Source organism: Pichia kudriavzevii, chromosome 5, assembly GCF_003054445.1.
Source record: "Pichia kudriavzevii chromosome 5, complete sequence".
In the NCBI taxonomy this organism is placed as follows: Eukaryota; Fungi; Ascomycota; class Pichiomycetes; order Pichiales; family Pichiaceae; genus Pichia; species Pichia kudriavzevii.
This window is the reverse complement of record NC_042510.1, coordinates 228,985-254,105: the sequence shown is the minus strand read 5'-3', so window position 1 is coordinate 254,105 and position 25,121 is coordinate 228,985. Positions and strand designations below refer to the sequence as shown.

Below are 25,121 nucleotides of genomic sequence, written 5' to 3'. Positions count from 1 at the left end.
TTAGTGTTTTGTAGTTGATTAGAACGGGTACTGGTTATTCATGAAGGAATAGCCATTCAAATTATTCAGGCCCACACTATTCATTGCTGGGTTGTTGAATGCTATACTTTGTAGATTGACAGAAGGGACGTTATGGCTACCACTGATAGGTAAGTCGGTCATCCTTTGGAATGAATGATCAGACGGTGTAGATGTCTGTTGCGGCGGTGGCTGTTGAAGATGCTGTGGCTGTTGTAGATGGTGACGTTTGGATTGGGAATGTGACTGAGATGTTAGTTGAGATAAAGGCTGCGGCTGAGATTGTGACTGGAATTGACCTTGACCTTGTTCTTGTCCCTGTGCTTGTCCTTGTTGTTGTTGGCCTTGCGATTGTTGCGCTGGTGGTTGTGATTGTTGGGAAGGTCCATTATTTCTTCTCTGTTGACCTGGTCCTCTAACACCCAAGGGGTTTTTACTGAAACTCAATCTAATGCCACCTTTATTGTTGTTCAGAGCATTTTGTCTTGGTAAAGTCTTACCGTACAATTCAGCCAAGGCCTTTGTAGCGTATGCCACATCTTCAAACTCAACAAAACACATTGGCCCATGATGGGATGAAGCACCATTATTTTGTTTGGTTCTAAATGATAACCTTTTGAACCCTGGCTGCAACCTGAACAACATACGCAATTCATTTTCAGTTGTATCCGGGGGTAAGTTTCCTACGTATAGGGTGTTGCAAGGAGGATTCTGGTCTGCCGGATTCGCTGGGGGAGGCACCCTAGCCAATAATGATAAATCAGGTATAACAGTTGAATGTTTAGGGGAGGTCGAGGACTGATGAGATTGTGATCTCATCAAAGGCGGCTGATTTGAATGTGAAGCAGTCGAGATATTTTCATTAGAACTTGGTTTGCTATTGCAGCTGTTATGATTATGATTATTATTATTATTGTTGTTGTTGCTGTTATTGCTGTTATTGTTATTATTATTGTTGTTGTTGTTGTTAATGTTGTTGTTGTTGTTGTTAATGTTGTTGTTGTTGTTCGAGGTTGTAGTAGTGGTAGCGGCTGAAGAGTAAGAGTTACCTACAACGGTTTGCGTGAGATCATTAATGCTGAAAAAAGACGCATTTGATGCAGAATTTGGAGGATTTGAAGGCCAATCTGATAATATCGGAGTCGTTAAATTCATTGAGATTGGATTATTTAGCAACAATGGATCGTTTCTAATAATCTGGGAGGTATTACTTGGCGTGGCCAATGGAGTGGATTCTTCCTTTGGCCAACCAGTAATGTGATTATTAGAGCTGCTCATCATTGATAAATGGTGATTATTGATTGAACTTAAAGTATCATTGATATCATGTGTTAAATTTAGTTTCAAGTCTTCCAATTTGTTTGGTTTTGGAGAGGAAATTCCAGGAGAATGTTCTATTTTTGAGTTCAAATTTGAAGTTACAATACTGTTGGAATAAGCATGAAGATCATCATTGAATGGGTTCATAAATAAGTAATTCGATGAGTTATGATTCTTATTCTGACTAGTGACCGTGATATTACCACCAGTGTTATTATTAGGGCCATTTATTAGTTCACACTGTACCCTGGGGAATGCAGTACCAAAAAGTTGTTTATCATTCAACAATTGGAAAACCTGGCTTGCTATTTTAGAGGAATAGAATTTGGAAATGATCGAGGGACAAGTTCCTGAGCCTTGGTTATTCTGTTCTTGAACTATATCAACAAAGTTCACGTCATTTAAGCATAAGGAGAAAATCAAAAAGGCTTCTCTCAGGGTTATATCGTTTGGGATGTTTTTAATCTTCAATATTGTGTAGGGTGCCAAATTAGAAGAAGAGTTTGGATTAGAGCTTGAGTTAGCAGTTGCATTAGTGGTGATAGTATTGTTCGTTTTAGTATTAGTATTGCTATTGCTAATGCTGTTGTTGCTATTGATATTACTATTCGTATTATTATTTGTATTTGTCTTACTCAAGTTGGTATTTATTGTTAGATTCTTCAAGGACAAATTCAGATCGTCCGAGGAGTTATTGGAAGCATAGAATGACATGATTGGAGATGATGCTGGAACAAAAAAAAATTTTTCTTTTCTTAATAAGGTGAAATTCCTAATAGAATTAAGTGTTTGAACGTATTAAAACAGGAGTAGGGGTTAAGCTAATATACAGTTAATGGAATCCAAATGAGGATGGGGAGGTGAAAATAGATCTGTTAATGTAGTGTCTGGAGATGGATGTACACTCTGGGAATGAAGTTTTGAGGAAACAAAACAAAACAAAACAAAAAGTAGATCCCTTGTCAACCAACTGCGTTTAGTAAATGACGGTGGTTTTTTTCTCCTTCAAGTGAGTAGAGGTTGATAGAGTGATGGGAATTTGTTTCTTCACCTTTTTTTGCCTCTTTTCTTTTTTCCTCTTGGATAATATGGTATTGTGTTGTAATATAGTGTATTGTATTTCTTCGTTTTTCGTTTCCTTTGAATTTGTCAAATCTTGCTCTGGTGTTCTTATATATATATATATATATAGATATATCTATACCTATATATATATGTCTTTGTGTGTGTGTATGTATATATAGATATGTATATCTATATATATATACTATGGCTTCTAACTTGATAGTTTTTGTCTTGGGGTTAACAATGATAAAAAAAAACAACTTCAAGAAATGGCTGGAGCGAGATGATTTTGCGCCTTTTAATGTAATTTAAACCAAATTAGCCAATAATGAGAAAAAAAAAAAACCAAAAAATAAGAAAAAAAAAACGTGTCGTGCTCTATTGTGAGATTGAAGCAAAACGATACACGCAGCAACTGGTTTTTAAAGTTTATTTTGTATAAGTATACGATTGCTTATGTTTTGCGATTGCGTGCAGTTAGTATATGTATAATGTATATATATATGTATGTATATATATATATATATATTTATATACCTAGTGACGTTTGTGTGCGAAGTGAGGGTGCAGCGGAGAAGAGTATCAAGTCAACTCCCAATGCGAACACTGTCGCAACAGAAACGTGATATGGATAAGAAATATGGAGTTACCAGTGGAAAGGAAGGCTAGGCGATGCAACATGGAGAAACCAGTAGAGTTTGAGGGGAGGGGGGGTAGTAGTGAGAGCCATAATTAATTTTTTCCTTTCTCCAACAAAAGTTAATTAGGGAATAATGGACTATGTTAGACGAACCAACTATGTAAAAAGTATAATGTCGTTTTCGAATCAATGGGAACAAAGGAAAAACGGATATTCCAATGCCACCTTCGCCGAAAACGGCATGTACAGCTGAAAAAAAAACGACATACGAGTTAGAAAAAAATAACAGGGCGTCCGAAAGCGGCAGGCGCGAACGCTCGCGCGTGGTTTTTTTTTTTTTTTTTTTTCTTTTGATAGAACCTCATTCAGTAACTTTGTAAGGGAGAGATGGAGTGAAGATGAGATAAAACAAAAAATTGCCCTACACGCTGGTCACGTGACCAATGCTAAAATATTCTTTTCTACTATTTGTCAATTCTATCAAGTGGCGGAGAGGGAGAGAGACAGAGAGAGAGAAAAAAAAAAGGAAGGAATAAAGAACAACCTTCTACCGGTATAAAGTAGCATATACAGTCAATCATATCTGAAGATGTGAGAAGCAACAACCATAACAATAGCAAAGAAAAGGAAATGAAGAAACGGTTGAAGAAAAAGAAGAGGTTTCTTTAAAAAAAAAAAAAAAAAAAAAACCAAGCTAGAGGAAATGCAATTTAACATTTATAGCATGGAATTTGTAAATTAGGTGGGGCAACTTCTATCCAATCAATATTGGAGTTGTATTTTAGTGTCTATTTACTGTATGTGTATTGTAAAGCTCTTGTTTCCTATATAAAGGGGCACATTCCATTCACATGGTCCATATCGATGCCAAGCTCAATGGCATTATGACTATTATGAGCCTCCTCCATTTGTATACTTAAAACTTTGAACTAGTTGGACTTTTCTAACTTGTTTGGTCTTGTTCTTTTCCTTCAAGCACCATTCATCAATACCTTCCATTACATCAGCTTAGACTGTTTAACGATACTAACCAATAAGATGACCGTCAACGCAAGGTCTTCACAGGCACCACTTGGTAATTGCAGAAAATCTTTTACCTCTTCAAGGAAACATAGACTCTCTAAAACTAAAGAACCATTGGTAACCAACAAGAAGAAAATTAAAATCAAGTCAACCTCATTGATTTCTTTATGTTCGCCTTTTGTTATACCTGATGATACTAGATTGGTATCCTATCAATTGGAAAGGGAGAGATATCCAAATATTGATGATTTCTCTTTAATTTATGGTCCATTGGAATTAAATGATAGACTTTTATCAAGTTTTTACTCGTCAGTCACCTCTAATGATAATAATGGTAATAGACAGTTCCATTTGAATTGCTTGCTTAATTCGATATCGTTGATCAACAATGACGTTCCAATGGATTATTATACTGACAGTGACGATTTGCTCCATTTGGAGGATGGATTGGTTACTGATGGAGAATCTTCAGATGATGATGACGTTTATAACTATGATGATGATGATGATAATGATAATGATAATGATAATGATAATGGTGGATCCGAAAAAGTCAAGTCCGAAAAATTACATATTAATGCAAATGCTAATATAAACTCAAATATAAATTTGAATGCAAATCTACTAAAACATACCAATGCTACAATTTTAGTTGATGATATCATGGAAAAAACCATCTCCGACATCACCGACTCGGATAACCATGATACCATTCAAATAGGCATTGCCAACTACTAATCTCTAATCTCCAAATTTTTACGTTTCTCCTCTTCACCCGTTTGCTTTACTCATTGAAGGTTTGCATCTACATAACGTATATCCTCCCTTTGACTCTTTTGATTTTCTTTCTCCTTTTATCTTTTCCTTTCGTTCTTAACTTCTCCCTTTAGGTAATTGTGTTACCATTATCCTACCTCCTTAACAATCACCGTATTTGCCATTGCAACTACTACTGCCATTATCTTCCCCCCAAAGTCTCTCATCCACCATCTCCTTATTTAAATACAGTTATATACCCATAAATCTCCATACTTCTCACCTATACGCTTGTTTCCACACTTCGTGCAACCTTGACTAACTCGTTTGGCTCCCCCTTGTGTGTTCTGCTATACTCCTCAACCAACATCCGCGTGCTCACCATCCATGAACTTCGATAAACATCACCAATGCACCATCTCTTCAGATTATCGGGATCCAACATTTTCAGTATCGCAAATATCGCATCGTCCTTTAATAGCTTGATATTGGTAGTAAAGGAAAACTCTCCCTTGAACGATCTCACCATGTCAAAGCCCGTCTTCATACCACCTATATTCTTCATCCTATACTTCTCCTCAAACCTGCTGTATTCTTTATCGCTTAAGCTTGCCGTTCTCCAAGGTTTGCTCATAAACCTCATCTGGTAATACAATATTGCAAGTGACCAAATATCTGTCGATCTAAATACTTCACCAATATCGTCACATTTGGACAATATCTTCATAAGCTTGAAATTGACAATCTCAGGCGCCTTAAATGATGCAGTGCCACGATACACAAAACTTTCCTTGTCTATTGGATAATCCGGTATCTTGCAGGTATCAATCGCATAGCCAAAATCAGCATACTTGAGCACCCCCTTATCGTCAATCAATATATTCTCAGGCTTGATATCTCTGTGCGCTATTCCACTGCCATGTAAATACTTCAACCCCATAACAAGCTGAGAAAAAATTGAATCCTTGAATAAGCTAGAGACGTGAATATTGCTTTTCCGGATATCCGTTATGAGATGTAGTAAATCAGAATATTGATAATAATCCAGCATAATACATAGATTCAATGGTTTTTCATGATCTCCAGATGAGTTGCTTCTCGACTCGACTCCGTCTATTCTGGTCCGTTCATCATATCGAAACAACCCATACACCGGAGTCACATACTTACTGTTCAATTTCCTTAGTATCATGTACTCATTCAACGAATCCAAAGTATACATTTCCTTAACTGTCAAATTTCGTTCTATTGATAAATGCGAGTGTATTCTGCTGATACTAACGCATGAATTCCCTTGGATCCCTGGTGTTCTTATTGTACTAGTACTTAGACTCGTGCTTGACTTTATATTAGTCACCACAGTACTGGAATGTTCAGAAGATTTCTTTTGGGCAATACATGCATGGCTTAAAACCTTAATTACATAGTACCTTTGGTCAACTTTGGATCGTACTTTTAAAATCAATCCGCTTGATCCTTCTTGTAGTTTAACTTTGTAGTCTTCACTTATAAACCCATGTACTTGCGGCAGGTTTAGACAATTTAGCCTTCTCACATTGTTGGTAAAACAAATGGAATCCAACTCTTGTGTTTCTATGTTATTTTCACCCACTCCGACTTTTCCATTAGAATTACAACTTTGCATTTGGCTACTACAAATGCTGCTCGGCAATGAATTGCTCCTTTGTGGAGATTTCGACTGTGTGCTCTCCGGATAACCTGTTGTACCTAGACTTGGGTTCATCTTGATGTTTCTCTTTTTCCGTTTTCTCTCTCTATGAGGGTTTATATTATTTTACCAGATTTAAACATGGGTACCTAAAGAATCATCAACAAGAGTATTATCAATGTCCTGAATAAAGAGTAATCAACGCATGTTCATAGAGCAATTACCCCAATTCAATTCATCTTTCCAATTATCGGAATTTCCGGACAACTTTCTACCCAACGCGAGAAAGAAAATGGCTTGTTGCGTCCATATATGCGTAGCTTGCCGTAGTTGATACGCTAATCAAATAGCCTAGCAGTTAGATCACGTCAAAAATCTACCCCTGTTTCTAGTCTCTGGGTATTTATCATCTTGAGCTAGATTGTTATTAAAACGTCTCTCTTTTCTTTAGCTTTTGCCTTCAAAGGTAAGGACTGGACATACCAACAAACCGAAAAAGAAAAGAATGCCAACGTCCGATATCTCTGGGGTAGCTTCCAATGTCACTTCCTTATCCACTGTGGAGGCCACATCTACATTTGATTCGACAAGTCCAGGTAATGGGGATAAGGGAGTTTATGGTTTAGTCAGGATCGTTGACTCATTAATCAACGCTGTAATCCAACAGTCAAAAGAATCTAATAAAGAAACGAGAATGTTTTTCTCTTATTGGATGTCACCGTATGCCTTGATGTGCATGATTACAGCGGTCATAATGAACAGAATCGTCATTCTAGCTTCTACCAGGCATCAGAGAAGATTGCCGTTACTATCAAATGCAGTCTTGAGGGGATTGGCGATATATATGTTGATACGTGGTAGTTATGGATTATTCCTAAGTTTGAGATGCTATGTAAAGCATCCAATCGTTGATTTTATATTTGAGTCATCGGGGGAGGACTTTAAGTTTGACGAAAACGAATACCTTAAAAGCAAGTTCTTGTCTATACCTTTTGGAACGAAGGTTTACCGTAGTGACGAAACCGTTGGTCCAACAACTTCGATTCTAAGAAATTTCCATCTATCATTATGCATAAGTCAAATTTTGGATACATTCACCTCTGTTGCATCTGGCTTAAACCCATCTGTTGAAACCGGCATTACACTATTTGAATACTCCTTGGCATTTCAAGAAGCCCAGTTTGAATCCACTGTGTCTACCGAATTACTTGTATTTGCAATGATTGCATTGGCCAATCAGATCAATACACATTTATTGGGGATGTTCAACTTACTGAAATACAAATTGGTCACGTCTTCAATCATTGGACTATTTACTTTGGCATACTATACTTATAAGATATTCACCATAAATATATTGAAGTTACCATTTAGCATAATCGTTGGTTATTTCCCACATTTTTGCGTGTTGTCAATTGTTTTACTTAGTGAAGGTATATATTTGCTATCGGGATTGGCAAGGCTATCATTTGAAGACCTAGCTATGTCTTCATTATTTGAAGATTGGGATTCCACGGATATACCATTGTCTGATGACTTTTACACTGCGTTGATTCGTTTGGGGGAATTTCTGATCAATTTGTCTGTTAATTTTTATTATCTACAAGAGACGCCGAGTGTTTTGCTTCCAAGGAATAACTATATCAGTGAGGAGTTGCTTTATATGAGAAAAAACTGTGGATATGGTGAAGAAACAGAGAATAGTCCAGACATTAAACAGCTTCAAATCGGATTAGCAACGAGACGGAAGAAAAGTTGGGCAATTACCAACCGTATCCAAATGCTAAGTAAAATTACTTTTAATTTCTTTAGGCTTGTGCTTCTGAAATTGAAAGGTGGCTCTAAAAGAATTGTTCCCAATGGGCAATCGTTGGAAAAGATTAGTGACAATTACAATTTAGTAGAAAGAAACGGAAAGTACTATTTTGCCAAGAAGGAAGATGAAACACGAATCGATGTTAACAGAATTGAAGAAGATGTGCTAGACAAGATTTATCCACATTTACTATTAAATATGAACTTAACAGAAAATGACGAATCTGAGGATTATCGTGATGATTTAGGGGGTGACTTTGAGAGGGGAGAATACGAAAAAAATCATGGTGAAGAAGAAGAAGAAGAAGAAGAAGAAGAAGAAGAAGAAGAAGAAGAAGAAGAAGAAGAAGAAGAAGAAGACGATGATCATTATGATCATGATGGTTATGATCAAGATAACGACGACCACGAAAATGAGGGACCGGCAAGACAGGATAAGGTTTGTGAAAGAGAAGAAATAAATGAAGTAATAAGTGACTTGATTACGGTTGGCGATTTGAAAGACATTCTAAACCCTTCCCAGGAACTTCGGGTCTTAAGTTACCATTTGAGAAATCTGAACCTCCCGACATCAAGGCTCACAAGATCGCATTTCAGAGAATACTATACTGATGAAATGAAACTACTAGATATACTAATTGAAAAAAGGAAATTATCTTTACACGATTTTCCCAACTCGCAAGAGCACTGTGAACCACTAACGCATGATGAACTTGGCACTTGTGTGATTTGTCATGAGAATACACGTCAAATCATACTCTGGCCATGCAAATGTCTTGCAATATGTGATTCTTGTAGAGTTTCTCTTCTTGTGAGAGAGTTTGCCACCTGCGTCTGCTGCCGCCGTCCTGTGGAAGGATATAGCAAGGTGTATATACCGTAGACCTAAAATATTTAACGTAATGACAATAATGAAGTTAATAAAAAAGAACCCAATTGAGCCTCCATTTGGCCCAACAAGAAAAGTAGCTCCATAATTAATCGTCGCGTCGAATTTAAACGTCAGTATAAAAACATGCGTACTTATGTGGTAATAAAAACTGCTTTATGTGCGGCGCCCCCGCCTTTGCAGAAAATGCCGCATACAGTCTACATGCGGAACCGCTGAGCATTCTTTTGTTTACCTTTCGCGTGTGCAAAAAATGGAGTGGGAAAACAAGAAAAGTAAGACAAAAGAGAAGGAGGCCAGAGTAGGACACGACTTTCACGTTGGAGGACCATTTTGGAGTGGCTGGTAGAGATATACATTCCAACTGGAGGCAAGTACTGTATCTGTGTGTATCTGTGGCGTACAAAAGAGAGAAAAGACTAGAATTCTTCCGTCGGAATAGATATACGTTTGAAATATGAGAGAAATTGTACGTGTTGAATGATCTGTTTACATATTTAAAGATCTGTGAATTTCATATGGTTTTTGTGAGAATGTGATGTTTGATAGACTTGGAGAGAATAAGAGCTTATTTGCAGATATTGATTAGATACAATGAGTTACTAGATATATATGTTGAGAGCCATGTTTTGTGTGGCAATGTGCTCATCACATTGCCGTTCTCTCCCTTATTATTATTTCTGTTGTTATTTTTTTTTTCCACTTCAAATCACTTCTTGCAAATCCCTCAAACAGCATCCAAATCGATATACTAACATAACCTATCTTCACTTTTTATTAATTATATAGATACATTTATCTGCAGGTCAATGTGGTAACCAAGTTGGAGCTGCATTTTGGGAAACTATATGTGATGAGCATGGTTTAGATCCAAATGGTAATTACCACGGCACCGATCCATTACAGGAATCGAGGTTGAATGTTTACTTTAACGAAGCTTCCAGCGGCAAATATGTTCCAAGGGCAGTTTTAGTTGATTTAGAACCAGGTACAATTGAACATGTCAGAAATTCCCAATTTGGTAATCTATTCAGACCTGATAACTTGATTTTTGGTCAATCCTCCGCTGGTAATAACTGGGCAAAGGGGCATTATACTGAAGGTGCTGAGCTTGTCGATTCTGTTATGGAAGTCATAAGAAGAGAAGCTGAAGGATGTGATTCTTTGCAGGGTTTCCAAATTTCACATTCTTTAGGTGGTGGTACTGGTTCTGGTATGGGTACTTTGTTGATTTCTAAACTTAGGGAGCAGTTCCCTGACAGAATGATGGCCACCTTCTCAGTTGTTCCATCTCCAAAGGTGTCAGATACTGTTGTTGAACCTTATAATGCTACGTTATCTATCCACCAATTGATTGAAAATGCAGATGAAACTTTCTGCATTGATAATGAGGCACTATATGATATTTGTACTAGGACTTTAAAGATCAACCAACCAGACTATGCCCAATTAAACAGATTAGTTTCTTCGGTAATGTCAGGTGTCACTACATCTTTACGTTTCCCAGGCCAATTGAATTCAGACTTGAGGAAGTTAGCAGTTAATTTAGTTCCATTCCCAAGATTACATTTTTTTATGGTAAGTTATGCCCCATTGACAGCCGAACGTTCCCAATCTTTTAGATCTTTAACTGTTCCAGAATTAACACAACAAATGTTTGATCCAAGGAATATGATGACTGCTTGTGACCCAACTAAAGGTAGATATTTAACAGCTGCAGCATTCTTCAGAGGTAACGTTTCAGTCAAAGAAGTTGAGGACGAAATGCACAAAGTTCAAACTAAGAATGATGGATATTTTGTAGAGTGGATTCCAAATAATGTTCAATCTTCTGTTTGCTCTGTTCCTCCTAGGGGTCTAGATATGTCTGCTACTTTCATTGGTAATTCAACTTCTATTCAAGAATTATTCAGAAGAGTTGGTTCTCAATTTTCTGCCATGTTTAAAAAGAAAGCTTTCTTGCATTGGTTTACCTCCGAAGGTATGGAAGAAGTCGAGTTCACTGAGGCAGAATCTAACATGAACGACCTAGTAAGTGAATACCAACAATATCAAGATGCAACTGGATTAGATGAAGAAGATATTGATTTTGATGAACATGATCAAATGAATGAATTGTAAATTACCAATTAATACAGTATAAACAAATGAAGATGAACATGAAATATTTTGAAACCTTGAAACTTCCAATCTATAGGTTTTCATTTTTTTTACTCATCAACACTGTTGTCCCATCTTTTTTCCTCTCTTTCTTTATCTCTCCCCTTCATTTTGTTTTGTTAATCTCTTAAAATTAATTTTGATTCCTCCTCTCTATTTTTTTTTCTCCACTCTTAGCTTCCAATTGTTATTAGTTTCGAGTTTCCGAATTACAGAACTATCTTTCTTATAATTTGTTCGAATTCATTCTCTCTAGTATCAGTTGAAATTTTGTATCGTATCGTGATACTCTTCTGGTGTATCTTTATAGTATTTATATAAGTATCTTTAATAATCGTATTTTAGAATTTAAGAATCATCGTTTCAGAGTATTTTGACCGAAGATAGAGAGCATCCTTCGCATTTTCAAATTCGCAAATTCATTTCTTCGTTTTTAATTGTGATGCCTTTGTTTATACTTCCCTGGCAAGCATTGCATTTGTAAAACATCGTAAATGCATTGGCCGTCCTCCATAAAGCAAATCCAAAAGCTTACGGAAGTTGAACCTTTAGATAATTTGAAAAAACCCAATAATTCTCATACCTACAAGCCCGACCCCCATGACGATGAAATAATTGATTTGTTAACTAACTATTCCAACGGTTTACCGTACGCTATTTTAACATACCGTTCGCTATACATCTTTGATTGGAAGCATAAAGTGCTAGTGAATGTGCATATTCGATCGAATGAATCGGTTGAAAACTACGGATCAAACATATCTGTTAAATTATCACCGAATTTACAAACATTTGCTGTTCTAACCGACAAAAACACAATTCTTGTCTACACCGTAAAACTGAAGACGGATACAGAATTGTTTAGCACTTTCAACAAAGAAGGAAAATTACTTCAAAATGGATATCCTATAACCAGTTATCAAGAAGATCCAATGATATACGGAGGTATTGACTCTAAATACATAAACAATAAAGATGGCCAGGGTCAGGGTATAGTGAAAAACATTTTGAGCTCATTTATAGGATCAGATGATGCTGAAGCTCCTGTGTTTGATTTTGGATTAAGATTGAAGTTGATTTTAAACGTTGTAAGTCCAGTTGTTGATTATTGTTTTACTAATAGCATTGAGTTGATGTTGATTAACTCTCAACCTCATGCATTTCAGGTTATACATTTAGCAAATACCGACAATAAAAAATCAGAAAAAGGGCAAGTTTTGGATGGTTCATCTGAAAGCATCAAGTTTGCACTTTCTGATGAGGTTAAATGGTTTAACGATCCAGAAATTAATGGCGGGAGTGAAATTGTAGGATTAGATTATAATTATGATTTGGCTTGTTTTCTTTGGTGGAACGAAGGTGGGGGGTTACTTCTAGTGAGGAAAAGACATGATACCAAACAGCTCCACCTTGATGCAACTGTCGTTTACAAGGCAATAAAAGGTTCTGCTAAAGTTGTTAGTGCATTGACTAACCATTTCAGGAACACCATTAATATATTGTTGGATGATGGTTCGATATTGATTTACAAGCTAAATACGGATTTATCATGTAAGTTATTGAAAAAAATAGAGGCTCCATCCACATCGAAGAACCCAAAAGGTATTGTACTACATCCACATGGAGATTCCATCCTTGTTTATTACGAGAATGGCTGGAATATTTATTCTGTTTTAGGAAATTTAAACTTTTCAACTTTTGAATACGATAGTATGAGCATTTCCAATTGTAAAAAAATACAATACCTAAACGCCTATGAGCTAATTTTGGTCAACAAAAGTAATGAAATCATTTTGATAGACTTAACTGTTTGTAACTCAGGTGATGGGTTTAACAATTTATCGATGAAAAGACCATTACTATGTGACGGGGAAAAAATATGGATTTTCAAAGCCTACGAGAAGAAATTGATTGAACATTATCATTTCAATTATAATATAAATGATGTCACCAACAAAGAAACGGACCTATGGTTGGCAGAAATGTTACCTCTCAAGTTCAAAGTAAAAAACACCTCTATTAGGTCTGTATCGGTAAGTGATGATGGGAATAATGTCTGTGTTGTAGGTAATTATGATGTTATCGTTTATAGCATTGTTAACAGACAATGGAAATACATGGAAGTGATTGAGCAATCTGCCGCCTTTGAAAAATCGGAATCAATTATTAACAAGTGTATATGGTGGAAAAATTATCTGATTTTAGGTGCAGTATCTGGTGCGAAGCAGAAGAAGCACTCGCAGGTTATAATATTCTCCACCAAAATATTAGAGAAAAAAGTACCTTTCAGCTATGATTTTGTTGTATGGAATTTTGAGTTTGAAGAGACACAATATGACGAATATTTTGTCAATTTCAATGTTGATCTGCATAGTGATATTTTATTTGTCATGACCAATGAATTAAACTGCTACACATGGAATTTGGAGTTAACAACTAACCATGTTGAGAAAGTTAGGGGAGACCAGCAAAGCAGCTTTATCTCTGAAGACTTTCTTACATCTAAGAAATCATCTATAACATTACAGCGGTCGACAGTATATCAGTTGAAGTCTTGTTTCAATGAAAATGATGAGTCTATTATTTTAAACTTTAGTACGATTTTGAGACTATCAGAATGTGGATTGTTATTCTTAACCAATACAGATCTATATTATATCAAAAAAAAGAGGGATTTGAATACAAATTCTATGACGAATGTTGTCTATCTAATTAATGACAGTGTGGAGTATGTACATAAGTTGAACAATTCCTTGGTCTGTCTATTTGACGGCTCGCAACTAATTCATTATAACCTAAGTGATGACTCGGATATAACTAAATTAAAACCTATCAAGATAAGCACTGGAAACGAGAACTTTAGTGCTGACAACTGTGTTGAGTTGAAATACATTGGTGTTTGCTCATATCCAATTACCACTATTCCGAATCAAAACATCATGTTTGGAATTCAGGTGGATTGTTATAATAAGGTCAAGTTAAAGCTAACCACGAATAGGAAAAACTATTTGGAAGATTTAATAAATCATTATATTCTCTCAAATATGGAAGTTAAAAAATTAGAGGAAGATTCAAATGCGATGAACATAACTACCGTATATGCTAAATTTTCTAAATTTAAGAATTTCAAATTTGTGATGGAGAAACTACTCTTTCATTATTTACATAATTGCTATGAAGATAAAAATTATGATTCAAATGATGATTATTTTAACAGGCTATATTCGTTAATCAATTTAACAGGAAATCCTTATGAAATAATATTGAATTGCTTGAAAAAAACAGAGACACACCTATGGACAATATATTTCAGCAAGGCAAAGGAGAATCCGAGATTCATTTTCAACAAATTATTCACGGAAAACGATTCACAGAGACTAACTGCGCACTATTTCATCATAATGATGAATTACGAATACTATGGAACAAAAACTAATAATAAGAAATCTAAAAAGAAAAATAAAGGGTCAAAAACAGATAGTTACAGTTTGACCTCCAGCGATCAAGATATGGTTGTCAATATTTTAAAGAAATTGATTATTTCCAAAGATTTTGAGACTAGCTTTGAGCTAATTCGATTTTTGAAAGTAATAGACCAAGAAATGACACACAATTGTTTAGAGAAAATGAAAAAGTCTCTACTAAAAAACTGATAAGCTGTGTCATAAGTTGGTTTAGTGTAGTTTTTTGTTCTATTTTTTTTTTTGTTAATTCAATAAATAAATAAATTATTTTATACTAATAAATATAGAATGGAAATGAAAATCGTGGAGGTTACATAGAGAATGATATGATCGAGGAATACATGAGGAAGCAATGGCTTCAAGCAAACTTAATTTGCACCCTTTAAGAATTTCTGAACAAAACTATTACCAGATGCTGAGTTGTAGTGCTCAAAGTCTTCAAAATACTTCATAACATGAGACTGTTGTTTCCAGAAATTAACAAGCTCTTGGAATTCCATTTGGCCCTTCATGTATAGAACATTCTTAATACTCAAATCTTGAACGTGTCTATGTCTCTCAAACTCTTGTCTGATTTTGGTTTTCACTTGATAAGCGGGAATATCTAAATCGTAAGAATTAACAAACTCTCTGGAGTGTCTCAAGTATCTTCTGTACAAATTCAATACACGGATTCTTAGCTCTGCGTTAGTGGTAGAAAATCTGGTGGCTTCAGCAAAAGCAGTTGGGAAGGTCATGGTGTCTAAGTGCCCTGATGTGTATGTCTCCTGTTTCAACAGTGGACCTTTTACATCTCACTCCTTAGACATGTTTGCAATTTGATCATTTCCATCTCCAGTAAAAGAAGCGGAACTGCAAAACCTCAAGGTGTACGGATGCTACATCTATTTATTCAGTTTTTCTGGGGGATTCTCCTAAAATGCGTCGATCGACGGTGGCTCGGTTGCCAAAAAAAAAAAAAAAAATAGATGGGTGTATCACTCCGGAATGTATGGCTTGTAGTGGATAAGGAGATCAAATCAACACAAACAAACATAGGTAGGAGGCATCAATTTATACTTGTATTGTTATACATGGGCACCTAAACGAAAAATGTCGGAACTTCAATGCGCAGTCTACGAGGATCCACAGCTGGGGACGTTTATCATCAACATTGGACTGGCCATTGGAATTTTTGCTTCCTATATTCCCCAGCATGTTAAGATCATCAATAGGAGGTCAAGTGAAGGTTTATCTCCAGACTTCTTACTTCTTGGCTCTGTATCGGCATATAGTGCACTTCTCAACATATACATATTCACTACACTGGCAAGACATTGTTGTTTAAATGGATTGAACGCGTTCCAATGCAGCAACTCTCTCACTGGGTTCATCCAAATACTATTACAGGCAGCAGGATACATATTGATATTTGTCTTGTGTGTTTTTGCCACAGGAGGCTCGTTGAGACAATCGAATCGGGAACTATCAAAACTAAAGAATAGATTTAACATATTTTTATTGTTTGGTGTTGGTTGCTTGGGCGTGTACTGGCTGTTTTTAACGTTTGGTGATATGTCCTATGTATATCGCTTAGGTAACTTTTTTGGTTTACTATCCACCCTTTGTGCCATTATACAGTACTACCCTCAGATGAGAACTACATACTTATTAAAACATGCGGGCTCGTTGTCGATTCCGATGATGTACCTACAAACCCCTGGTGGGTTTATTTGGTCCTATAGCTTGTTCTCGCAACCAAATTCAAATTGGAGCTCTTGGTTACCATATTTAATGGCAGCTCTTCTCCAGTGTACTTTACTGATGATGTGCTTATACTATCAATGGAAATACCCGACCGCCTTAACGGAAGCAAACGAACAACTAAGGATTGTCGAAGAAAATATGAGATACAATCGGGAACACTACGATTCCATTTCTTAACATCTGATATGTATTTATATTATGGTTAGTTTTTTTTTTCATTTTAACTTATTTGGCCGATCTGGTAAAGGGGTACAATAATACATATTAAAATACAGAGATGCATATTAGAAAGAGAAACGGGAAGTGTGATGGGGAAGAAAAAGGTCATACATAGCGCATTTTAAACAGAAATAGTTTTCCAAATATTTAAACCATCAGTACCTGTACTCACTAGTGTACCTGGTAATTGTTTGTGCCATCTGACATCTTTAACGTCTTTTTGCCAGTGAACAAACAATAGCTGTGGAGGAATATCATTTAACTCCTTTGTGTCGTTCCTTTGCTGAGTGATTTCTTCATCATCAGCTTCAACCGCCAAGTCCCACAACGTCACTGTATTATCTTCAGATGAAACTGCAACGATTGATTCATCCAATGGGTTGAATGCAATAGATGTGATTGGAGATTTATGGAAATCGTAGGAAACAACAGGTGTAGGTTGTGTGTTCGGTTGGAAGTTTCTTAAATCCCAGACACCCCACGTACCATCGTCATGACCTGAAGCTAATAAATAATCAATTCTATCACACCAAGAAATAACATTAACGTCACTCTGAGATGCAACGACACTCAATGCAGGCTTATGCTTCTTAGATCTAGTATCCCATATTCTGACGTAACCATCAGTACCAGCAGTCGCAAACACAGTTTTTTCTGACTTTGACCATTGGATATCTTCAATTGATGCATCGTTGACTTGGTAAGGGTTTTTTTCGGTGACCCACTTACTATTGTTTCTATGTGTATAATAAATCCGACCGGTAACATCACCGGACAACAAAGAGCCATCTTCGGTTGACGACCAGTCTAAACCGTAACCTTCAACATTACCATGGTTTTTAATAATATGAAGTGGCCTCTTACTTTGTTTGGGGATCACGTAACCTGGTGTATCAAAAGCCTTAAATTGAGAAGAGATATCAAAAATGTAAACTTCTCCACTTTCGGACATAGTTGCTGTCAAGTATTCGTTTGTCTTTGCAGCCCATGGATTAACTCTAATCCTATTTGTGGTATGTTTCAAAGGTAAGGTTTCACTCTCCAAGATTGGGTCGTAATCTTCGTCTTCATCGTCCTCATCAACATCGTCATCTTCGTCTTCAGATTTAGCCAAAGTCTTTGCTAGTGATGATAGTTTCATAACTATCATTTCATTGTCCTTGGCTTTGGAAGCTTGAGTGGCAGTTGTCAAATACATTTTTGCTGGATAACTTCTTCTTTCATCACCATATCTATCCGGCAAAATATCTAAAGTTAAGCATGGCCATGGCATATTAACATTGTGTAACATCTCGTATACTGTTGGATCCGCTTCTAAAACTTCATCTGGTCCTAACGGTCTAGATCTATGTGGTAAATACAAGGTCTCTTCGGATTCCTTTTCTTCGGCTTGCTTGGCCTTTTCAATCAATCCATCTGCATCAATTGCGCCATCCAGTTCAGTATCAGAATGATCTAATTCGATAATCTCACCTTCAGATTCATAATCATCACCTGATAAATTCTCCATTTCACCTTCTATTCCTAATTGTTGGGCATAATCATCTTCACCTGCCATTTCAACATCAACTGGTTTGGCAGAAGTATGCTTTTTGACATCTTCAATGTTCTCGACAATCTCAGACGCACTTCTTTTGGACATTTCTCGGGGTTGGTTAGGATACAGACTCCAAAACTATCTATAGACCCATTCAGGAGTGACAACTAGAAAAAAAAAAAGTACCAGCTAAATAAAATCAGCCCTGAAAAATTTTTGAAACTAAAAAGAGAAAAAATTGACATGTAATGAGGTTTCACAGCCAGCATTTGTAAATGAGATGATGTATTTTGTAGTGCATTGTAATTTGCAAGTGAATATGAATCAATAACAAGTAAGACTTATCGAGACAGACATGGAAAGAAAGGCGTTTCTTGATCAAAAGCCTCCTCCTGGATATATTCCTGGAATTGGAAGAGGAGCAACTGGTTTTGCCACATCTGGTGGCTTTCGTGCTCCCAATAGAGTACCCGTAACATCAGCAATTGATGGCGTTAGTGAAACGGATGCTGACCAATTCAAAGATGCCGATAAACCAAATGAGATATCAGTACATTCCTATGATAAGGAAGATTTGGAAGCTGATAAAATCTATGATGACCTAGAGAAATACCTAGAAAATAAGAAGACTAAGAGGCGAAAGTTGATGACAGACGACAAGAAGGATAAGATTGAAGACAAATTAGTTGCAAGAGATGAAAGTTTGAGTTCTTCGATTAATGAAATCTCTAAACAGTTTCAGGAAGTTAAGAATGAGCTCGCTGCAGTTACGCCTGAACAATGGGAAAACCTACCCGAATCAGGAGATTTTACTAGAAAGAATAAAAGACTTAGGGAGGAGCTTCAACAAAACCAAAGGTTTTACAGGAATTCAGACATGATAGCATTGGGACTTAAGAATGCGGGTGCTACTGACAGTGCTCTAGATTACTCGAATGTTGAAGTTGATGAAAATGTTCCTGACGACAAAGATAATGACGGCAATGTCAACCTATTGGAAATATCTAGAACAAAGGAGAAACTATTAGAGAACCAACTTAGAATTGGGAATCAAAAAAAAATTAATGAATTTGATAAAAGTGCATATCTGGAAAAACTAGCCCCCTCGGCGAGTCAGTACAATATTGGAGACTACAAACGGACAAGGAAGTTGTTTGCTAAATTAAGGGAAAATAATCCGACGAATCCTCAAAACTGGATAGCTAGTGCCAAGCTTGAATTAGATGCAAATAAAATAAAAAGGGCTAAAGAAATTATTCAGGAAGGTTGTGAAAAGTTCCCGAAATTTCAAGAAATTTGGCTAACCAGCCTCGAAATCCATAAAGATGATATACCTGTGAGCAAAGTTATTGTTGCCGACGCTATAAGGTATCATCACAAAAGTGTAAGGTTATGGATAAAGGCAGCGGAGTTGGAGCAAGATAGAATATATAAAGTTAGGGTTTTACGAAAAGCACTTGAATTGAATCCTGATTCGGAAGATTTATGGCTCGAAATTACTAAACATGAGAAAGACACTGAGGTTTGTATAAAAATGTTAGAAAAAGCTACTTCACTAGTTCCACAATCGGTTAGGTTGTGGGAAGCTTTAGCAAGTTTGCAAAAACCAACGGAATCAATGAAAATATTAATATCATCTACAGAAGTTATCCGCAAAGAAAGTGTGAGCTCTATTTGGCTAAAAATAGCAGAAATAGAGGAAAAGCACTCATCAAATGAATTGAAAATTGCGAAATATGTTTCCAAATCGTTTGAAACAGCTGGCGAGTGTCCATTGCATGATTGGATTATGAGAGCAGAGCTATCTGAGGACACTTCACATGAATTAACTTGTCGTGCAATTATTTATCAAGCTCTAGAAAACACTAGTGAAGATTTTAATACCTTAATTGCTCTTTCGGAAAAGAAATTGGAAAACAACCATTTCATAACAGCAGATTCTATCCTTATGTTTATCACATCAAGGGATTCTAGTAACGAGAAGGCATGGAATGCATTGTTCAAGTTGAAAAGAGATAATGGAGACTATAAAGGGTTGTTTCTGGCATATGAGCTGGCAATTTCCGCCAACCCAGAAAACCCCGATATTTATCTGGATTATCTTAATGATAGGCTAAAGTATGACACCGACACTGGAAGTATACGAACCATTATCTCAAGTGCGCTTAATGCGATCCCTGCTAGTGAAAAGTTGTGGCTGTTTGCCATAAGTTTTGAATCAAGGTGTGGGACGCAGCAGGTATGCCAAGATCTTTTTGACTTTTGTATGAAAACCTTGAAGGAGCCAACTATCGACATCTGGGTTGAAAAGATACGATTTGAAAGAAGACTACAAGACCTTTCTGCTGCCCAAGATTCGATTAACAAGGCGCTGAATAAATTCCCTGACAGTCCATCTCTATATATGGAGAAGGCCAATTTGCTAGACTCTTTAGGAAGACTCGAGGAGTCTAAACAGACTCTGTATGACGGAATTACCAATTGCAAGAACAATGATATGCTATTTATTGCGCTGGCAGATTTGTACTTTGAAAAACTTAACAACATTTTGAAAGCAAGATCAGTTTTGGATCAAGCCTTAGCATGCCACTCAAAGTCCGAGAAACTACATCATTCGAGAATTAAGCTTGAAATGAAGAGCGGAAACAAAGATCATGCAAAAAGGCTACTATTTAAGGCCTTGAACTTGGTGCCAACGTCCCCTCTATTATGGAGTGACAACATAAGACTAGCAACAAAGCAACAACTTAAAAACATGTATGTTTTAGCATTAAAAAAGACGAATGATGACCCGCTCATTATTCTGACTATTGCCAAGGATTTGTGGAAATCGGGGAAAATGGATCGTGCCAACCAATTTTTCAAGGCATGTTTAGAAAAAGATCCAAAGTTAGGGGATGCTTATATTTTTTACTATGCATTTTTGCTAGCAAACGGTAGCAGAGATGAAATGAAAGCATTGGAAAGCCAGGCGGTGGAAAATTTGAGCTTGCATGGACGGCGCTGGGAATTCATCGTTGATCACAATCGATATAGGGATGTTCCTGAGCTACAATTGCTAAGGGAAGCTGCAGTGGATGTTTCAAAACTAAATCATTGAATTACATAAAACTCACATATGCATTTCATATAATTGCAAGAGATGTAGAGTTGTGAAATAAACTAGTAACTACTGATAATCGTGTATACTATAAATCAAAATCAGTAATCCAAAGAACATCAGAGGAGGTTCCACGTAAAAATTGCAGATTAAATTTTCATGACCCTCAACCAAGCTTTCCTTAAAGACTGGCCAAGCTCAAATCCGTGGTTTCTGGCTGTTCTGAAATACCGTTAAACAATCATAGAAAATGAAGCTCTTCAGAGTAGGTGTATTGAGGAAGCGTTACTACGGAGTATTGCAAAAACGGTTTGCCAGTGTGAAAACACACAATGTTGATTGGAATCCAATGAAGTCTCAAAAACAATTATCACAAGGAATTGAGTTCTCAGGTTCATTTGGTCGGAAAGTATTTTTCGGCTTATTATGCTTGGCTCCAATCATCACATTTGCTTTAGGTACTTGGCAAACAAAGAGATTGAAATGGAAGAACAAGTTAATTGCAGAATGTGAGGACCGTTTAACGTATAAGCCTGCACCGTTGCCAAAATACATTACCAAAGAAGATATGCCTAACTTAGAATATCGGAAAGTATTGGTTACAGGACATTTTGATTATTCTAGAGAAGTCTTTGTAGGACCTAGGCTACACAATGGCATTAAAGGCTACAATTTGATTTGTCCGTTTGTCCAAAGTAATGGTGGGGGCGAAGTCTTGATAGACAGGGGTTGGATCAGGGATGACAAGGTCCTTTTAAACAGGAGAAACTTGCAGCATTTATCTTGTCCAAAAGGTGAAATTACTGTTGAGTGCGTTATCAGGGTCCCACCGCAAAAGGGTACATTCAGTATGGACCATGAGAAGGGTTCTAGATTATATCAGTATTTAGATGCAGATGCAATTGCCGAAGAATTAGGTTCAAGACCCATCTATTTGCAAGCCCTTCAAAACTTCCATGATAAACCAGAATGGCTAAAGAATGAAATCGAATTCCAAAGAGGACAGTTAAGTCAAGAAGCTGTTGAACATCAAAAGAAGTCTAAGTGGGCCTTCTGGAAAACAAGCAGCAAAGACGAAAAAAACTTACAAACAAGCTCAGCGCCCGTTCCTGAAGTAGATTTTGATACTGCTGAAGAATTTGACCCCTTACAGTTTATCAATGCAGGTGTTCCTTTAGGTAAGATTCCAAGAGTTGATTACAAAAATAACCATCTAAACTACCTTGTCACTTGGTATTCTCTTTCATTTGCATCTACGGTTTTGTTGCTATATCTCTTCAAGACGGGTAAATTTTTGAACCCTACAGAAGAAAAACTGAAGTATGCTAGAAAGATTATAAAATAACCTTTGTGTGGATCTAGTTCCAACAAAATTGATACCTGTATATATATATTTAGCTACCCACTTAATTCCAGACTATATTAGGTTGTATTACGGGATCACCAGATTATCCGCTCGGTTCTTCAAATCTCAAACTCTTCCTCTTCTTGATCTCCCCTGTACTGTCTACTCTTTTGAGACCACCTTTTCTTGTTGATATATCATCTACAGAAGCATCGGTAGTTGGGACTTCGGAAGTTGAGAATTTCACACTAGTATTAGCTGCTTCCTCCGAGGATACATTTTTACCAGATGTGATGTTTAAATTCCTTTTGGAGTGTGAGTCGTTTTCCTCTTTACCAATGTAGACTAATTCCGCAGTCCGAATCCATCTTCTTCTTCTGGTATATTTACTAAACCCATCTTCTGTGGATGGGTTCTTCCAGGTATTATCATAATAAATCCAGCCATCATCATCTTTTGGGTTCGCAGTAGTTTTAGGCTTTGTAGAAGGAAGTTGAATGGCACCATCATTGGTTAAATCAAGCCTCCAAGTTTTATCAATCCATCTCCAAACCATACCCTTAGTGCCCGTAACTTCTTCGAATTCGCCGTCAGATCTGTCCACATCCTGAAGGTCGATCGATAATGGTAATTGAGGTAATTCAAATGTTTCAATTGATTCTGACTCGTTTAAAAACTCGTCGGTCCAAGGAGTTCTCTCGTATGATAGCAAATTGGGTGTCCAGCCAACTCCTAACCAACGCCTTTGGTTTTCATAAATAACGTACGTGAATCTGACTGATGATTTTACACTTCCATCTGATGAAGAACCATTATTTGACGAATGCTTACTGAACCTACTGGACAATTTCTTATTCAAATTGAACAAGGCGGATGTTTTCGACAATCCGGAATTTTCAAAATCCAAGCCAGTCAAGTAAAAACATAGCAACCTGAAACTACGGGACTTCCATAGAAGACTCCTGGTAATTTTGGACCATTTTGAGTGATATGTCAAGACCAATATAGACAACGTCAAGAGCATCTTGTTTGGTGGCAAAATAAAGAAACTGATGGCGACATAAACTGGAGATAAGAAAACAGTAGTGAACAATAACCTCTTCAAATCGCCGGCAGTTAAATCTAATTCAACAATTGGAGAAAGAAGTGTATCTGATCTCTTCGATATTAATGTCATTGTTTGGATCACATCATCCAAGCTTGGATGTTCGGCTTGGTATTCCTTTATATACTTTTTGCACTCGGAGTAGACCCATAACGCCAGAACAGGTAATAAATGGCCAACGTAGATTATCAATGGTTTATAATAGAGGATTGCTAATGAAACAAACAATACTAGGAAGATAGACAGATGATTAGAATTATCATTCCAAGTCAAAACATTTAAAGCTTTTAAAACCAAAATTAAGAATGGGTATGATTTGATCAAGCTCTTGCTTACAGTAGGAGGAGTAGATGATAACAAAGGTGACGATTTGACAATGGTTTTCTTCTTCTTCTTGTTCTCTGATTCAGGGTGGTTTTCCTCATTGGTTAAACCTAAGGCAACACCAATTCCACCTAGAACACCGGGATTTTTCTTGGTGTCTGTTGCTGTTTGAGGAGAGCTCTCAACTGAAGGGACGGAGTCTGGTAAGACCATGTCTATGGGATCTGTACTTTTATTCGACACGCCAGTAAAAGAGGCTTCAATTTCTTCGTTTAAATTAAACTTTACGCCTGGCTGGGGCTTAACGGGAGAAATAAAATTAGCATTCGCCCTGTCTTTTGTAGCTGTTTCCGATGTGTTTGTATCATCTTGCTGGTTTTCCTCAACTATCTGAAGAACTGCATCGTCTTCCCCTCTTTTGGTCGATGTCGTTATTGTTGTGTGTGTTGGGGATGTCGTGGCATTTCCTGGAGACAATGCACCGACTATATGAGATATGGTTGAACCTAGGCTGGATGATAGCTCTTTGGAGTCATTTGCTTCTGAAGGGCTGTTCATTACAGAAGCATTGATCCCATTTTCGGTCGATTCCGACATTGTGGCCTCGGAGTCCTTTTCTGGCATTGAAGAAGTACCTAAGACCGAAACCTGAATAATTGAGTGAGTTTATGTCAGACCGGGCTTACCAGAACTATTCCACAAGCCAATAGAAGTCACGAGCATCTCCTTTTGTCTTCCCAAGAAATTATCTAAGGAAAACAGGGAAACGAGAAAATTACACTAACGAATTTATTTATCATTAATCTCTATTTTTTTTTTCTTTGGTGTTGTTATACATACGAACAGTAGAAACAATAGGTTTATATTTCCATCCGAACTTCCCATTCTGAAGGCAGTAAAACTCACTAGTTGTGTAATCACGTATT

At 36.8% G+C, this 25,121-nt stretch overlaps 12 protein-coding genes across 12 annotated transcripts; 7 read left to right on the top strand and 5 right to left on the bottom strand.

Annotated features, from left to right (window-relative positions):
- Positions 1 to 18: 18 nt before the first annotated feature.
- C5L36_0E01240 (uncharacterized protein) lies at positions 19 to 2,052 on the bottom strand (the record flags this gene model as incomplete). The annotated part of the gene is made up of 1 exon (XM_029467678.1): positions 19 to 2,052. One exon carries the CDS (start codon positions 2,050 to 2,052, stop codon positions 19 to 21), a length of 2,034 nt encoding a protein of 677 aa, XP_029323538.1.
- A 2,029-nt stretch (positions 2,053 to 4,081) lies between these two features.
- Positions 4,082 to 4,804, top strand: C5L36_0E01230 (uncharacterized protein; the record flags this gene model as incomplete). Its single annotated transcript, XM_029467677.1, has 1 exon — positions 4,082 to 4,804. One exon carries the CDS (start codon positions 4,082 to 4,084, stop codon positions 4,802 to 4,804), a length of 723 nt encoding a protein of 240 aa, XP_029323537.1.
- A 301-nt stretch (positions 4,805 to 5,105) lies between these two features.
- Positions 5,106 to 6,566, bottom strand: C5L36_0E01220 (uncharacterized protein; the record flags this gene model as incomplete). Its single annotated transcript, XM_029467676.1, has 1 exon — positions 5,106 to 6,566. The coding sequence occupies one exon, from the start codon at positions 6,564 to 6,566 to the stop codon at positions 5,106 to 5,108; it is 1,461 nt and encodes a 486-aa protein (XP_029323536.1).
- A 430-nt stretch (positions 6,567 to 6,996) lies between these two features.
- C5L36_0E01210 (uncharacterized protein) lies at positions 6,997 to 9,189 on the top strand (the record flags this gene model as incomplete). The annotated part of the gene is made up of 1 exon (XM_029467675.1): positions 6,997 to 9,189. The coding sequence occupies one exon, from the start codon at positions 6,997 to 6,999 to the stop codon at positions 9,187 to 9,189; it is 2,193 nt and encodes a 730-aa protein (XP_029323535.1).
- Positions 9,190 to 9,652: 463 nt separating this feature from the next.
- On the top strand, positions 9,653 to 11,316 carry C5L36_0E01205 (uncharacterized protein; the record flags this gene model as incomplete). Its single annotated transcript, XM_029467674.1, has 2 exons — positions 9,653 to 9,664; positions 9,985 to 11,316. 2 exons carry the CDS (start codon positions 9,653 to 9,655, stop codon positions 11,314 to 11,316), a joined length of 1,344 nt encoding a protein of 447 aa, XP_029323534.1.
- Positions 11,317 to 11,849: 533 nt separating this feature from the next.
- On the top strand, positions 11,850 to 15,008 carry C5L36_0E01200 (uncharacterized protein; the record flags this gene model as incomplete). Its single annotated transcript, XM_029467673.1, has 1 exon — positions 11,850 to 15,008. One exon carries the CDS (start codon positions 11,850 to 11,852, stop codon positions 15,006 to 15,008), a length of 3,159 nt encoding a protein of 1,052 aa, XP_029323533.1.
- A 179-nt stretch (positions 15,009 to 15,187) lies between these two features.
- Positions 15,188 to 15,556, bottom strand: C5L36_0E01197 (uncharacterized protein; the record flags this gene model as incomplete). Its single annotated transcript, XM_029467672.1, has 1 exon — positions 15,188 to 15,556. The coding sequence occupies one exon, from the start codon at positions 15,554 to 15,556 to the stop codon at positions 15,188 to 15,190; it is 369 nt and encodes a 122-aa protein (XP_029323532.1).
- A 355-nt stretch (positions 15,557 to 15,911) lies between these two features.
- On the top strand, positions 15,912 to 16,742 carry C5L36_0E01193 (uncharacterized protein; the record flags this gene model as incomplete). Its single annotated transcript, XM_029467671.1, has 1 exon — positions 15,912 to 16,742. One exon carries the CDS (start codon positions 15,912 to 15,914, stop codon positions 16,740 to 16,742), a length of 831 nt encoding a protein of 276 aa, XP_029323531.1.
- A 163-nt stretch (positions 16,743 to 16,905) lies between these two features.
- On the bottom strand, positions 16,906 to 18,426 carry C5L36_0E01190 (uncharacterized protein; the record flags this gene model as incomplete). The annotated part of the gene is made up of 1 exon (XM_029467670.1): positions 16,906 to 18,426. One exon carries the CDS (start codon positions 18,424 to 18,426, stop codon positions 16,906 to 16,908), a length of 1,521 nt encoding a protein of 506 aa, XP_029323530.1.
- A 250-nt stretch (positions 18,427 to 18,676) lies between these two features.
- Positions 18,677 to 21,421, top strand: C5L36_0E01180 (uncharacterized protein; the record flags this gene model as incomplete). Its single annotated transcript, XM_029467669.1, has 1 exon — positions 18,677 to 21,421. One exon carries the CDS (start codon positions 18,677 to 18,679, stop codon positions 21,419 to 21,421), a length of 2,745 nt encoding a protein of 914 aa, XP_029323529.1.
- A 250-nt stretch (positions 21,422 to 21,671) lies between these two features.
- On the top strand, positions 21,672 to 22,766 carry C5L36_0E01170 (uncharacterized protein; the record flags this gene model as incomplete). Its single annotated transcript, XM_029467668.1, has 1 exon — positions 21,672 to 22,766. The coding sequence occupies one exon, from the start codon at positions 21,672 to 21,674 to the stop codon at positions 22,764 to 22,766; it is 1,095 nt and encodes a 364-aa protein (XP_029323528.1).
- Positions 22,767 to 22,869: 103 nt separating this feature from the next.
- Positions 22,870 to 24,819, bottom strand: C5L36_0E01160 (uncharacterized protein; the record flags this gene model as incomplete). The annotated part of the gene is made up of 1 exon (XM_029467667.1): positions 22,870 to 24,819. The coding sequence occupies one exon, from the start codon at positions 24,817 to 24,819 to the stop codon at positions 22,870 to 22,872; it is 1,950 nt and encodes a 649-aa protein (XP_029323527.1).
- Positions 24,820 to 25,121: the final 302 nt, after the last annotated feature.